The sequence below is a fragment of the Nicotiana tomentosiformis genome, chromosome 7 (genome assembly GCF_000390325.3).
Source record: "Nicotiana tomentosiformis chromosome 7, ASM39032v3, whole genome shotgun sequence".
Lineage (NCBI taxonomy): Eukaryota > Viridiplantae > Streptophyta > Magnoliopsida > Solanales > Solanaceae > Nicotiana > Nicotiana tomentosiformis.
In genome coordinates, this window is record NC_090818.1 from 122,974,834 (window position 1) to 122,989,174 (window position 14,341).

The window sequence follows — 14,341 nt, forward strand, 5'->3', positions numbered from 1 at the left end:
TACACATATCAAAAGAATGATAAAAAAAATTTCATGTTATACCCACGGTATTTATTACTCATTTCAAATTATTTTCTCAAATCCAATAGAATATGCATCAATTAATATGGGTATCATGGTAAAATATGCACTTTATTTATTATTTTTTAAGGGGCGTAAAAAATCAAAACGTGTCAAGTAAAAGTGAACAGAGGGAATATATTATTACAAACGAGAATTGATCTTATCGGAACAATTCCGATAAAGTCTTTGTGAAATTTAAACAAAGCATGTAAAGATGAAAAGTCCCAAAGGTTCCAAGCCAAAGATTGTTTTTGATTTCCCATGTTGAGCCAGCACGTCTGCCACTTAATTTGCTTCCCAAAAAACATGTTGATTGGAAAGACAGAATTTATTCATTCCCCAAAATGCTATGACAAGTTAATACTCTCTGGTCTACAATAAGTAATTTTTTTATTTTTTTTTATGGTTCAAAATAAGTGATTTTTTCAGATTTCAAAATGAATTATTTCTTTTTTTCCTACACTGCCCTTGGAATAAATAGTGTTGGAGTATGTGTTAGGAGTGTTTATGTGAATAAATACAACAACAACATCCCAGTATAATCTCACTAGTGGGGTCTGGGAGGGTAGTTTGTACGCAGACCTTACCCCTACCCTGGATAGAGAGGTTGTTTCCGATAGACCCTCGGCTCCCTCCCTCCAAGAACTCCCAACCTTGCTCTTGGGGTGAATCGAACTCACAACCTCTTGGTTGAAAGTGAAGGGTGCTTACCACTAGAGCAATCCATTCTTGTCAAATATGTGAATAAATAGTAAAGGTTAATATGTTCAATTTTATTACTAATTAATATTAAAAGATGAATTTCTTAATCTGTTTGAAAACAACCAAAAAAATCACTGATTGTAGACCGGAGTGAGTATCAAATTTTGCTACTGAAAAAACAAAAGCCACTCATTTTGCCCTACTACTTCCAATACAATCTTAGAAAGTGGAGATAATAAGGAAAAGGTTGCCCCTCCATTTACTTTCATTACAAAAATGTACACGCGTTTACACATTGAACCAAAGTTGGAGAAGAAAAGTAGTCGGGAAAAAAAAAAACCAATTGAAAAAGTACAAACATTTAAAAATATAGCCAAAAAATTTAACACTAAATCAACATGCTATTGCATATATAATCACGTGCTAGAAAATGTTAAATATCATAGCCTTAAAGGAATTAGATTCCCACAAAAGCACAATGAAGGAGAGATGTAAGTGGTTTAAGGGACTATTGAGTGGTCAAAAAGCAAAGAAAATCACTATTTTACTTGACAAAAGATAGCTTAAAGCAAACACATAGGTAAAGAATCTAAACATAGCTTTATATTGTTATAAACACCATTTCTTCACAATGTTACAACCTACCAAAAACTCCACTAATAAAATCTCGATATTCCATTTCAATTCTTGCCTTTGAAAATTTTTTGAATTCATCAATAGAATTCCAATTCAAAACATGGAAAGCAATAGCACAAAGGTGGAAATGATAAAGCCAGTATTTCTCAAAGCTGGAATTCCTATAGCCATAACTTTGACTGGATATATTATTGCCAAAATCACAACAAAAAGAAGCTCAATTTTGACACATTCAACAAATCAAGAAAATTCTCAAGAAATTATAACTGATCAACATGATATCTCAAGAGATGAAGTTGGCCTTAATCAAAATCTTGATTATTCAGAATATGAAGATGATCATTCTTCTACACATACCATTTACAAAGATTCAGCAGAAAGTTTTCATTTTCAAGATAAATGCAAATTTGAAGAAGATTTGCTAAGCTTAAGAAGGCGAACGGATGATATTGAAGAGAGGGAACATCAATTAGAGGCCAGGTTTCAACAATATACTCACTTGAAAGATCAAGAAATTGCACTTATGGATATGCAAAACAAGTTGTTATTAGAGATCAATAAAATTGAGTTCTTTGATAAGGAAATAACACTAATGGAGGGAGAAAACCAAAGATTTCAGAATATGGTAATTGAATATTTGAGAATTATGGAACTTCTTGACTTGTCACAATCAGAAAATAAATTGCTTCACAAAAAGGTTAAGAAGCTTTTGAAGAAGATCAAAGAACATTCAATTGTTTTGAAGGAGCAGAACTTTCAACTTGAAGCTAAAGAAACAGAAATTTCAAGAAATCAACAAGGGCTAGAAATGAAAGATCATATTATCAAGAAAATGGAATTACATATTGAAGAGTTGAAAATGGCTATTGAGCAATTGCAAGAGGAGAAGACTGGACTACATAGAAAGCTAGAAGTGGGAAAGAATTCAAATCCATCCAAGGTAAGCCTTTTTTTGCAATAAGCCTATTCATAGTTTATTGAACCAAACTCATAAAACTAAATTTTGTAACGAAAAAAATAACTTAAGTAATATCTACATGTAAATGAACCAATTTTAATGAATTCGTTGCACCAAATGTACGGAGACTTTGCAAGTATTGAAGTTGAAGTTCCTCGAAAACTTTACATTGTTTAATTCAACTTTGATTTAAATTTATTTTATTTAAATCACTTGTTGTTCTTCTTGGTCCGCTATTTTTGAAATAATATTGGCATTTACCTGCTTTTTGGATTAAACAAAAAATATTAAATAATACAAACGAATAAACAAAGTATAGTAAATTAAAAATTTTAAATTAGGTAGTTTTTCTAAATTCTAAAAGTATTTACAACATCCCAATTTTAATTAATTCGTTGCACCAAATGTACGGAGACTTTGCAAGTATTAGTGATTGAAGTTGAAGTTACTCGGAGACTTTACATTGTTTAATTAAACTTTGCTTTAATTAAATGCCTATACATTTTGCACTCTTAAATTAGTCGATCGAACTCTATACTAACCAGATAATGATAAAATATATTTGAATATATATGTACATACATGATGATCATCTGCATATAATATACAATAAATATACTCACTAAATTCTACGATGTGTATATGATTGAAAAATAAATAAATTTTAAACCAATTTTATTTATTATTTATTACAAAAAGAGAAATGAGTGCATTGGTAATAAAAAAAATTATAAATAATTTGTATAGTCTAGTAACTTTAGCATTCACATCAATAGTAATTTTTTTAATTAAAATAGTGGACCAAGAAGAACAACAAGTAATTTAAATAAAAGGAATTTGGGAGATTTTGGATTACTTAACAAATCAATTGGTATTTTTAAAAGTTTGCTTATTGTAGGGATAAATTTGGCCCGATAGTATAACAGTAGGGATAAATTCGGCCCGATAACATAACAAAGATTAAATACAGACAATATATGAAAGTAAAATGCTATATTTGGCTTTTTTCCCCATAAAAATATGTCTGAAAAATACTGAATTTGGTCTCGAAAAATGCAAGTAGACTGCCACATATATATTATTGTCGTGTAAGTGTAGTCATGTGAGCAACTTACTTTACATAATATCCACTTGGCATCTCTTAGAAAAATAACTCAACTTACATATTATCTACTCACTTGGCATTTTTTCCGCCATTTCTTGTTTTATGTGACATATCGACATAGTTAAGTTATGTTTTCATTACAAAAATTAGTTTTATAACCTAGTGCAATAAATCTATAGTTGCATAACCATCCGTGAAATTAACCGGCCTATATATTATATACATGAGATTAGTCAAAATAGCATTGGCTAGCCAATTTTTAGACGGGTAATAGCCAGAATTTGTAAAGTCCTTGAAAAATAATCACTATTTTATGCAGAGATAAAATCTGGACGAAAATATCATAGTTGAAATACGGAAAATTCCAGCATAATATGTTGGATTATGGAGCACATACGTATAAACTTCCAGCATATTATGTTGGAACTCCAGCACATTCTGAAATTCCAACACATTATGCTAAAATCTCGTATGTAAAAAATTCAAACTCCAGTATATTATGCTGGAATTTTTTCGGATTTTTAAGGGTGTTTTGTAGATTTTATTTTTACATGAAAAAAGTGACTAAATTTTTATTTTTAAAAAAAAATTATGACTAATTTTTAATTAACAATTATAAATCAAGCTATTTCTGATTTTTTCGCATGAGATTATGAATACATTATTGAAAAGTTCCTTGTTTTGCAGAATGATGTGGAAGTGGTAACAGTAGAAGATTACAAAGAATTGGCAAATGAACTTGAGCAACTGCAGAAGGATAAAGCTACTGAAGACAAAGAACTAATATACTTAAGGTGGTGCAATGCATGTTTAAGGCATGAATTAATGAGGAGGAATCAAGAACAAATGGAACAAGAGAAAAACCATGATCAAGAATTGAATTTGGGAGAAGAAAATACAGAAATTGTAACAGAATTTGTACCAAAACATGAATTAATTATGAGGAGGAGTTCATCAATGGGACACAATGAATCTTGCTTAAGTTCCCCTATTAATGAAGGCCATTCAAATGATCATTCCAAAAGGAGAAAATTAATACAGAAGTTCAAGAAATGGGTAGAGGGAAGTGATAAAATGAAACATGAAACCAATTGCTTTAAAAGGCAGACTGTTTCTGATTGTACTGAGGAATTAATGATTCCTGCTAGAAAATCATGTTCTAGTGCCTAATTATGTGTATTTGTCATTCATTCATGATTTGTCTACTTGCAATATTGGAGGTTAGATTTATGTAGCTCCTAACTAATGAAAATGAGCCAAAACTTTATAAATGCATTGTGAGATCTTAGGGGCGGAGGTAGTATATAAGCTACGGATTCGATCGAACTAATTCGATCGAACTAGTAGCTTTTGGCTAAGACTATATATATATATATATATATATATATACTAAATCTCGAACCCAGTAATTCAAATAGTCAATGTTATTCAGTGACATTTGGAACCCATTCGATCGAACTAGTAGCTTTTTTCTTCTAATTGCTCCAATCATCCTTTACACATCCTGTTGACAATTGCTTCGATCATCCTCTTCACTTCGTAATTCGACATAAATGGAGTTTGGAGAGATTGATGTATTGTGAAAAATTTTAACCCAAGTATTGGCGAAAGGAGCTTTGGGTCACAACCGATGCTACTCCTCAACCATTGGATTTTTCTTTCTTGTTTAATTTTCTTCTTCTTGTCTCTTCTCGGAATATTGAGGGTACCTAAATATTGATGGTCCTAAATATTGATGGTCTATTGCTTCTTCTCTTTTACTCAACATATACTAATTGGTATTTTCAAATCGAAAAAGGGTCAAAAATACCCTTACCCTACTAATAAAAAATATCATCCTTCCACCTATTTGGCCATAAATGCCTTCAGCCTTAGTTTTTGGCTTAAAAATGCCCTTAAGACTAACAATTGACTTGTTTTTCCGTATTCAGATGCTTCAAGTGGAAAATTGTGTAAAGTTTTAGCTGCAATTACCAAAAATACTCTTCCCTTCACCGAAGATCTAAACAAATTCTCCGTCTTCTGCCTCATTTCTTTTTTTCCTATTCTTTTTCTTGTAATTAGGATTGTTCACTTCCCCCAATCTTAATAGCATATTCTGATTTCATAGATGGATAGGTCTTAAACGTTTTTCTTTACTGTAATTTCAAAAAAATTCAGTTTCAACTTATATTGTGATATCAATATCTTCTAGGCCTTTTTTTTTTTGGTACTACTGCAGAAAGATCGATTGTCTTAAATTTACCCATATGTGCCTCCTTTGATCAACTTAGTTCTCATCCACTTTGCCACTTGCTTCTTTATTGGATTTTCGCACTTACTCGGAGAATAGAATTTGAAAATACCAATTAGTATCTGTTGAGTAAAAAAGAAGAAGCAGTAGACCATTAATATTTAGATACCCTCAATATTCAGAGCAGATACAACAAGAAGAAAATTAAACAAGAAAGAAAAATCCAACGGATGAGGAGCAGGCATCGGTTGTGACCCAAGTCTCCTTTCGCCCAATACTTGGGTTAAAATCTTTCACAATTCATCAATCTCTCCAAACTCTACTTATGTCGAATTACGAGGTGAAGAGGATGACCGGGAGCAATTGTAAAATGGTTAAAAGAATAGAGTTATACACCCAAATTATCCATTAAAAAATAAGTTAGAATAATGAAAATTTTAAAAACGGGTCGAATATGGATAATAACCATATTATCCACTTAGAAAATAGTTAACTAAATGGATAACTAATGCGTTTAACCTTTACATTTGTAAAACCTCAAATTGGGAGTTCCTCAAGTTTGGGAGACTAGTAATTCTCCCAATATTGATCATATTTAAGAAGCCATGGATAATATGGATAGTCATATTATACGCCGGATAATCCGTTTTTTATCCGTCTCAAATACGGGTCGGGTCGGATAATTTATCCGTTTTTTAAATTACTCATTTTTGACTCGCTCATATCCAACCCGACCCGCCCGTTTGACACCCCTTGCTAACGACATGTTAAATTGAAATAAAATTAACCTTTGATGTGGACCACTAGAGAAGTGACACATATATTTTTATAAAAACCCACCTAGCCAACAAGTCAAACGTTAGTATTAGGGGACATTTCCAAAAAATAAGGTTGAGGGCATTTATGGTCCGATAGGTGGAAGGGTTATTTTTTAGCCAAATTCAACAGGTTAAAGGACATTTTGACCCTTCACTGTTTTCAAATTCTATTCTCCTAGTAAGTGCGGAAATCCAATAAAGAAACATCGGTAAAGTGGATGAGAACTAAGTTGATCAATCGATCTTTCTGCAGTTGTACCAAAAAATGAGGTCTAGAAGATATTGATATCACAATATAAGTTGAAATTGAGTTTTTTTGAAATTACAGTAAAAAAAAAACGTTTAAAATCTATCCATCTATGAAATCAGAATATGCTAATAAGCAGTGGCGGATCCAGAATTTTATGCAAGCGGGTTCAATATTAAAAGTACATAACTTTAGTCGTAAAATAGTAGTACTCAAGTGATTTCATTTGAACCCGCTTGCCACCATGTGCGTCCGCCACTGGCTAATAAGATTGGGGGAAATGAACAATCCTAATTACAAGAAACAAGAATATGAAAAATGAGGCAGAAGACGGAAAATTTGTTTAGATCTTCGGAGAAGGGAAGAGTATTTTTGGTAATGGCAGCTAAAACTTTACACAATTTTCCACTTGAAGCATCTGAATACGGAAAAACAAGTCAATTGTTAGTCTTAAGGGTATTTTTAAGCCAAAAAATAAAGTTGAAGGCATTTATGATTCAATAGGTGAAAGAAGAGTATTTTTGAACCAAATTCAATAAGTTAAAAGGCCATTTTTGACCCTTTTCCATACAATCAAATAAATTTGTCTATCAAGATTTGATCGGATACGAATAGCTACAGTTGAAATTCTAAGTTTAGGGACCTTTAATGTATTTCTTAGGGAAAAGAATAGAGCAAAATGTACAATTGGAAGTTCATATTGAGGAAAGACGGGAATATATTGTCATGGGGTTGTCCCAAGTGATCTGTGTACAAATTGTGGTTCATATTAAGGATGTTATCTCTATTTTCCCTCTCTAAAAAAACATGACAAGGAAAAAAAAAAACTCAATATGAACCATAACTAATTTTGTTCCTACTTCCTCAACTGTCAACACTCTTTTGCTCTTCAATGGATCTTCTCCTCTACCATCCTCTCAAATCCACCCCTTTTCTCCACTCTCTCCCTTCCACTTCCCTCTCAAGTAACTCTCTCACACACACACACACACACTCACACTCAAAGAAAGAGAAGATGATAATGTTATTAATTAACTGAAGCTAAATTTTGATTCTTGAATTGACAGGAAACAGACCCTTTTCCACCAACTGGAGTAGAACAGCTTTACCTTGTGTCTGCTCTTCAACATCATCACCATTGGAAGCTTCACCCAAAATTCCTTCTTTGCAGAATGAAGGAAGAAGGGCCTTAATGGGTTCTTTTCTTATAGCTGGTTTGCTCCCTTCATTTCTATTTCTAGCTACGGGTTCGGACGAACCCAATAGATTTTGCTTAGACCCTATATTTGTATTAAGAAAATTCATTAAATATGTATAAATAATTAATTGCAAACCCAATAACTAAGACGAGCTATGAGTTCGGTTACAAAATAAGAATCCATGAACTTCAAATCATAGCTCCGCCTCGACTATAACTAAGGTTAAATGTCTTCAAATTTATGCACATTGACTTGTAAAATCAATATTTCTTGAAATTTGTTGCTAATCGTCATTTTAATACATTGCATTCTAGATTTTGTATAATGTGTTATAATTGGTATTTATTGAATGAAATTAGTATTCAGAGTATTGGTAGTTGCTTCAAGTTTCTTTTCAAGATACTACCTGTTGCATTTGATTGGGCACGGATATTAAGAAATAAATAAATACTTTTGAAATTTGTGATCTAAAACAAGTTATAGATATTTCTGTGGATACAAACTGTCTCGTTAAGATTAAAATGAGAAGTTAAAAAGAATTGTTTCTGAATATAAAAAAGGTCATATTTTTTGCGATTGGCTAAACTTTTTTTAATGAATTGTGTTACTTATTTGGGCTCTTTCACTATTCAGCTGCTGCCTTTTGTCTTAGTGATGTGGCTGAAGCTGCTAGCACAAGCAGAAGAGCTGTAAGAATAACTTACCACCTTATATCTCACTGTTGGAAATCTCCTTTTCTGTATTTATGGATTTTTTTTATATTTTTCTTTCTGCAGCTTAGGGGAGCAAAAATACCAGAGAGTGAATACACAACCCTTCCTAATGGTCTAAAGTTAGTATACAATTTTGAAGCATTGAATCACTGTTTTCCCTGCATTTGGATTTCCTATACTTGGTTGTTAGTTGTTAACAGAATATAAAAGCCTTGGACTTGCAACAATATAAGTGTAGCTAACTCGAGTCCAGGAATGCAATATCTTAGTTCAACATATAATGTACACATTTGCTCATGCCAAGACATTGTGACTTTCCTGTTTTCTATCTATGTGCATTAATTGCCCCCCCCCCCCCCCCCAAAAAAAAAGAAAAAGAAAAAAGAAATACATATCTTTATCCAGTCTAGTTTCGAGGCTAGAAGTAGCCCGATTTTTTCCACTACTGTCTTATGTGTTGATTATTCACTTCATTCTTTGATGTAAATATCTCAGGTATTATGACTTGAAGGTCGGCAATGGAGCTGAAGCCGTGAAGGGATCTAGAGTTGCAGTACGGTTGTGGCAAAGTTGAATTGAGTTATCTAAGTACAATGTTTTATTTATCTCTAAAAACATGTGTCTATAGGATAAATATGCAACATCACATTATTAATAATCCACCATCAAGCGCACTGTATATGTAAAATGTAACTTCTTATTTTGAGCTTTCAGATAGAAGTTCCAGAACTTCCAAACCTTTACCAAGAGGTCAAATGAAGCTAAAAACAACATCTCAGGGATTGCTTCATCAATATAAATTATTTAGTTCATAGCTTACCAGAACTGCGTTGGACCTTCAATGAATTATTTACTATGTTGGTAATCGCTTTGTTTATCGTAATAGTTAGACATGTCACATGGTGATGTTGCCCCCAAAACCTTAGAATTTGAGTCTTTAATTATATGATATATTTGGAAATGTAGTGTATGTAGTCTCGATGTGCTTTACAGTCTCTTCATTCATACTTAAGCATAATATATTTGTCAGAAATCTTGATTTACAGACTGCTTTCTTAAAATCTGAATTGTATTATGTAATAATTGTAGGTCCACTATGTTGCTAAATGGAGGAACATCACGTTCATGACAAGTAGACAAGGAATGGGAGTTGGTGGGGGAACAGTAAGACTGATCCGCTTTATTTTTTCAGTTTGTATTCAGAATTTGTATGGCAATATCAGATACAAGTTTCAATGTGTGGAAACCTGGGACGTGTAAAACAATGAATACTATTGCATGATTAGTCAAGTTACACTTTGGAAAAGTAGCAATTAGTACAATAGAAACTCATGCACCTTCGCTTGAAATAATTTGTTTAAAACTTCCTTTACCGATAATTGTGTTATGACATTCCTGTTAGCTCAGTTAATAGATCCATGTCATTTCCGTACCACCAGACAATGCCAATGTATTGGAATCCTTCCACTTCATGTTTATTTTCTGGTCCTTGATTTGGAAATTTTGTCAATTCTCATAATCCCGTTCTATATGATGTCTACTCCAGGAGCAACCATTTCTTAGAAAACTATGAATTTCTGAATACATTGAGTAAAGCAAGGGCCCAAAAGTATATTGCCCTTTTTGCGATGCCAATTTTTGGAGTCTTTTATTCATCCCGTTGAAAGTGTTAGCGGGAACATCCATTATCTAAGAGGGATCAAGAGCTGTAGAAGCTTTTCTTACTTTACTCTCTACAGTTACTTTGCCTGCTTTGATTTACGATATCGTTAATTCGAACTGCTTGTGTTTGCCAACATTATGGTTATGGTGTTGTGTACTTGATTTGATTATAATCCCAAAATCTGGGGGGATTAGTTTGTTTTTGTCATGGATTGGTTTTCTGAGCATCTATTGTATATGAAGCTATATGACTTACTTTCTCTGTTTCTGGGATATCAGCATGTTTATTATACAATATCCTTCACTTCCTGTAGCCATATGGATTTGACGTTGGTCAATCAGAGAGGGGAACAGTACTTAAAGGATTAGATCTCGGTGTTCAAGGGATGCGAGTAGGAGGACAGGTGGGGCATTTAGCTTATTGTACTTTCATCACATGCAGGGTATTTTTTTATTTCGTAGAGGACGGCACAACCTTCTCTTATGCTGTTCCCTGAGGAGAGGAACATGCTAAAACTTGAATTTGTTTTCTATTTTATTTTAGTTGATAATAAGGCTTAGTTGTTATTGTTACACTCTCATTAAGTTTGGTTTTTGTGCGAGTTTTTCTGATCTTAATGGAGACTTATGTGTCAATATAAGAATAAATGTGAGAGTTAGAGAATCTCTAGTTTTAGAGAAACTCTATTTGCCTTATAAGAATGCATTATTCAATATTGAAATGAAATGTGGCCGAATAGAGCAAAATGGATATAGAGGATCCATACAGCCAACCCTAAGTAGTTAGTTTGGAACTGAGGCATAATTTATTGAAAGTATAACTGTGGTCAAATTAATGTGATCATCGCGCACTTTATTATCAGAAGGTCCTTAAGGTTCATGTTTTTCCCCTGAGCTGAGAGTCCTGGACCACAACTACTTGGTCATAACTCAGTGTATCATGCCTTATGACGATGAAATTTAACTTACCATAGTTTCATTGATAAAAAAGGCGCCCGATGCACTAAGCCCCCGCTATGCGCAGGGTCCGGGAAAGGGCCGGACCACAAGTCCACAAGGGTCTATTGTACGCAGCCTTACCCTGCATTTCTGCAAGAGGCTGTTTCCAATGCTCGAACCCGTAACCTCCTGGTCACATGGCATCAATTTAACCAGTTACGCCAAGGCTCCCCTTCCATAGTTTCGTTGATAATAATGGATTATTTACTTTAATGGCTACCATAAACATTTGAACTCAAAATATTCTGTTTTTGCAGCGCCTGCTCATAGTTCCTCCAGAACTAGCTTATGGGAAAAAGGGGGTGCAAGAAATTCCTCCAAATGCAACAATTGAGGTATTTTCTTGCATTCATGTGTTACAAATAGTTTCTGAATGCCGTTTGAATTCAACTGTTTTTTGCATCTATTATGGTCTTTTTTACCTTTTAGTTGGTTTGCGGAATGCAGCTGACTGCTGTCATAATTTTTGGCTACAAAAGAATAAAGATCATTACCGTCATTACTTTAGTAGTAATACTTATCAGAATCAAATATGTGGCTAGCGGAAAACCTTTCTAGTGGGAGTCTCTTCACCATAAACTAGAGGTTGTGCTGATAGAAACTCTTATTGGCATCTAACAGATGCAGAACATTCTTATCAACAGAAAAGCGTATTCGACATGTACAGCATTCTAACTTTATGGGAAAAACAATGTGGGTGTGCAAAAGTTTCTTTTTACATCAGCCTCATAAAATGGCTTTGTGGGATCAAAGTGTAAACCTCCAAAAACAAAGATAGCCTAATCTTTAAGATGTTCTTTGTTATATGGACAGTTGGGACACTGGGTAGCTTTGTTCTTTGTGAAAAAGAATGTTCCAGAAGAAATGTCATATGAACATCCTTTAAGTCCTTCTCCAAACTGACTGTTTTTCTTCAGATTTAATTGATGTACTAGTGCGCTTCTTCAGACTTGTGAAATATAACAAGTGCATGCTTAGTCGAGTTTCTCTTGAGCCGAGGGTCTTTCGGAAATAGCCTCCCTACCTCCCCAGGGTAGGGGTAAGGTCTGCGTACATACTACCATCCCCAGACCCCACTTGTGAGATTTCACTGGGTTTGTTGTTGTTGTTGTTGCACGCTTAGTCAAGTATAGTGGTACAAGGATCCATCTCATGATTTAAGAACATAAACCATGGCCTATATTGTTTCATCAGTTTATTTTGTAAACGTTTTTCTTTAGATTGAGCGAGAGTGGTCATTTGCAGATTGAAGACTTTAGTCAATACCGGGCTTCTCCAGATGAGAAGAGATCTGTCAGAAAACGGAACCACAATAAGTTTCAATAGAAAGTAGGATATCATACCGCTAGGATAGTCCATTTTGAAAAAAAGAATCATTTTACTAAAAGTGGCCACCAATTTGTTTAGGCCAGGTATCGTAAAAAGGTTTGGGACCACATAGGTGAAAACAAAACTATAAAGTGTTAAGTGCACTGACGGTGAGAATATATGCACAAGATGGACAATGTCAGGACGCTTTCATTTCAAGGTTCTCAACTGGAAGCAAAATGTTATTTATGCAATAATTTTCAATTTTTCGCACCAAATGATCAATTTCTGGAACTCTTAACCTTTTAGAGAGATGGAAAACATAACATCCTTCTTTTGACAAAGAAATAATGTTGCTCTCTCTTACACAGCGTCTCCCCCTTATGATAATGTGTGTCTTTGTGTTTTTTATCATATGGCTACGAAGTGGTTATATTGCAGTAACTTGATAAAACTAGCAACTTTGTAGCTTGAATGAAAACCTCAAGCTACGAACGAATGTAGAGAAAACTTCGATTTAAATTTGTGCTGAGACTGTAATGTCGTATATAAGCCCCCAAATACCATTACACCAAATGGACGTCTCAAAATTTATCATATACCTTTTTGCAAGTTTTATCTGTCATTATTTTCTTATTCTCTAAATGAACGTTTTTATCTGTTTAACATTATTATACGGCTCTTGTATCTTTATTACTTCTCACCTACTGATTTTTTAATCTACAGATGGATATTGAACTGCTATCTATTAAACAAAGCCCATTCGGGTGAGTAGTCAGCTTTTAGAACATTCAAAAATTAATTGACTTATTTCTTTGATTGAACTCAATAGTTAGCTTCATTATCCTCAGCATTTGATGTATTTACTGTACATTCTTCTTCTTCTTCTTTTGGTGCAGAACTGCTGTAAAAGTCGTTGAAGGATAACCACTATACTCATGTTATAATTGATTTGTCGCCTGCAGAAGTGCACAGCCATTGTATAAATTTTGAGAATACTTAGAGATCTGCTCCTGATTTGGTATTTTACCAGGAAAATGTCCCTAAATATGTTACTCCTATATTGTATAGTTCAAACTCATTATTTATTATTGGCACAGTTGTTGACATACTTCTCGCAGGCTGCAATTATACAATGATAAAGTAATTGTGAACTGCACATGTATATTTGTTGATAACTTACGAATTCTTTATGAAGAACTGAAATCATCCTTAGAATTCATTTCTCTGTCACTCTCCTTTTTTAGACAAAGTTCTTTCTTTAATAAGCAAAGATTAGAGACCTCATTCCGCGCAAGTGGTAATTGAATTGCAGATATACTATCAATATTCTGCCCTTTGTCATCTTCAGATAAGAATCCCTTAGCCCAATGATTGCCAAAATCTTTTTGTCTAACTGGATTCTTTCTACTACCTTTTCTGGAAAAAAATCATTCACCCACTTTATTCTCTTTTGTCCTGCGCCGACCTATAGATACACCGGTACGTAGGTATGAAACTTTTATTGGGGAAGGCGTTAAAAGGGAATACCTACTTTTATGGAAGAGAAAAATCCATATAGGTGATACCTACTTGTTTGGAATAGGTTTTAGATTTGGCAGAGAACTTCTATTATTATTATTATTATTATTATTATTATTATTATTATTATTATTATTATTATTATATATATATATATATATATATATATATATATAT

The 14,341-nt window shown here is 33.4% G+C and overlaps 2 protein-coding genes across 2 annotated transcripts; both read left to right on the forward strand.

The window, feature by feature from the left end:
- The first annotated feature begins 1,384 nt into the window (after positions 1 to 1,384).
- LOC104114705 (protein CHUP1, chloroplastic) lies at positions 1,385 to 4,698 on the forward strand. Its single transcript, XM_009625215.4, has 2 exons — positions 1,385 to 2,341; positions 4,152 to 4,698. The coding sequence occupies exons 1-2, from the start codon at positions 1,502 to 1,504 to the stop codon at positions 4,632 to 4,634; spliced, it is 1,323 nt and encodes a 440-aa protein (XP_009623510.1). The 5' UTR covers positions 1,385 to 1,501; the 3' UTR covers positions 4,635 to 4,698.
- A 2,819-nt stretch (positions 4,699 to 7,517) lies between these two features.
- Positions 7,518 to 13,865, forward strand: LOC104114704 (peptidyl-prolyl cis-trans isomerase FKBP16-4, chloroplastic). Its single transcript, XM_009625214.4, has 10 exons — positions 7,518 to 7,727; positions 7,830 to 7,976; positions 8,595 to 8,650; positions 8,738 to 8,793; positions 9,170 to 9,227; positions 9,764 to 9,838; positions 10,651 to 10,740; positions 11,593 to 11,670; positions 13,370 to 13,410; positions 13,543 to 13,865. The coding sequence occupies exons 1-10, from the start codon at positions 7,655 to 7,657 to the stop codon at positions 13,568 to 13,570; spliced, it is 702 nt and encodes a 233-aa protein (XP_009623509.1). The 5' UTR covers positions 7,518 to 7,654; the 3' UTR covers positions 13,571 to 13,865.
- Positions 13,866 to 14,341: the final 476 nt, after the last annotated feature.

Bases quoted from the DNA above. Each gene is read 5' to 3' on its own strand.
- LOC104114705 (XM_009625215.4), top strand. From the start codon at position 1,502: ATGGAAAGCAATAGCACAAAGGTGGAAATGATAAAGCCAGTATTTCTC. The intron at 2,342-4,151 runs GTAAGCCTTTTT...CTTGTTTTGCAG, and splicing joins AGAATTCAAATCCATCCAAG to AATGATGTGGAAGTGGTAAC.
- LOC104114704 (XM_009625214.4), top strand. From the start codon at position 7,655: ATGGATCTTCTCCTCTACCATCCTCTCAAATCCACCCCTTTTCTCCAC. The intron at 7,977-8,594 runs GTTTGCTCCCTT...TTCACTATTCAG, and splicing joins GGGTTCTTTTCTTATAGCTG to CTGCTGCCTTTTGTCTTAGT. The intron at 10,741-11,592 runs GTGGGGCATTTA...CTGTTTTTGCAG, and splicing joins GGATGCGAGTAGGAGGACAG to CGCCTGCTCATAGTTCCTCC.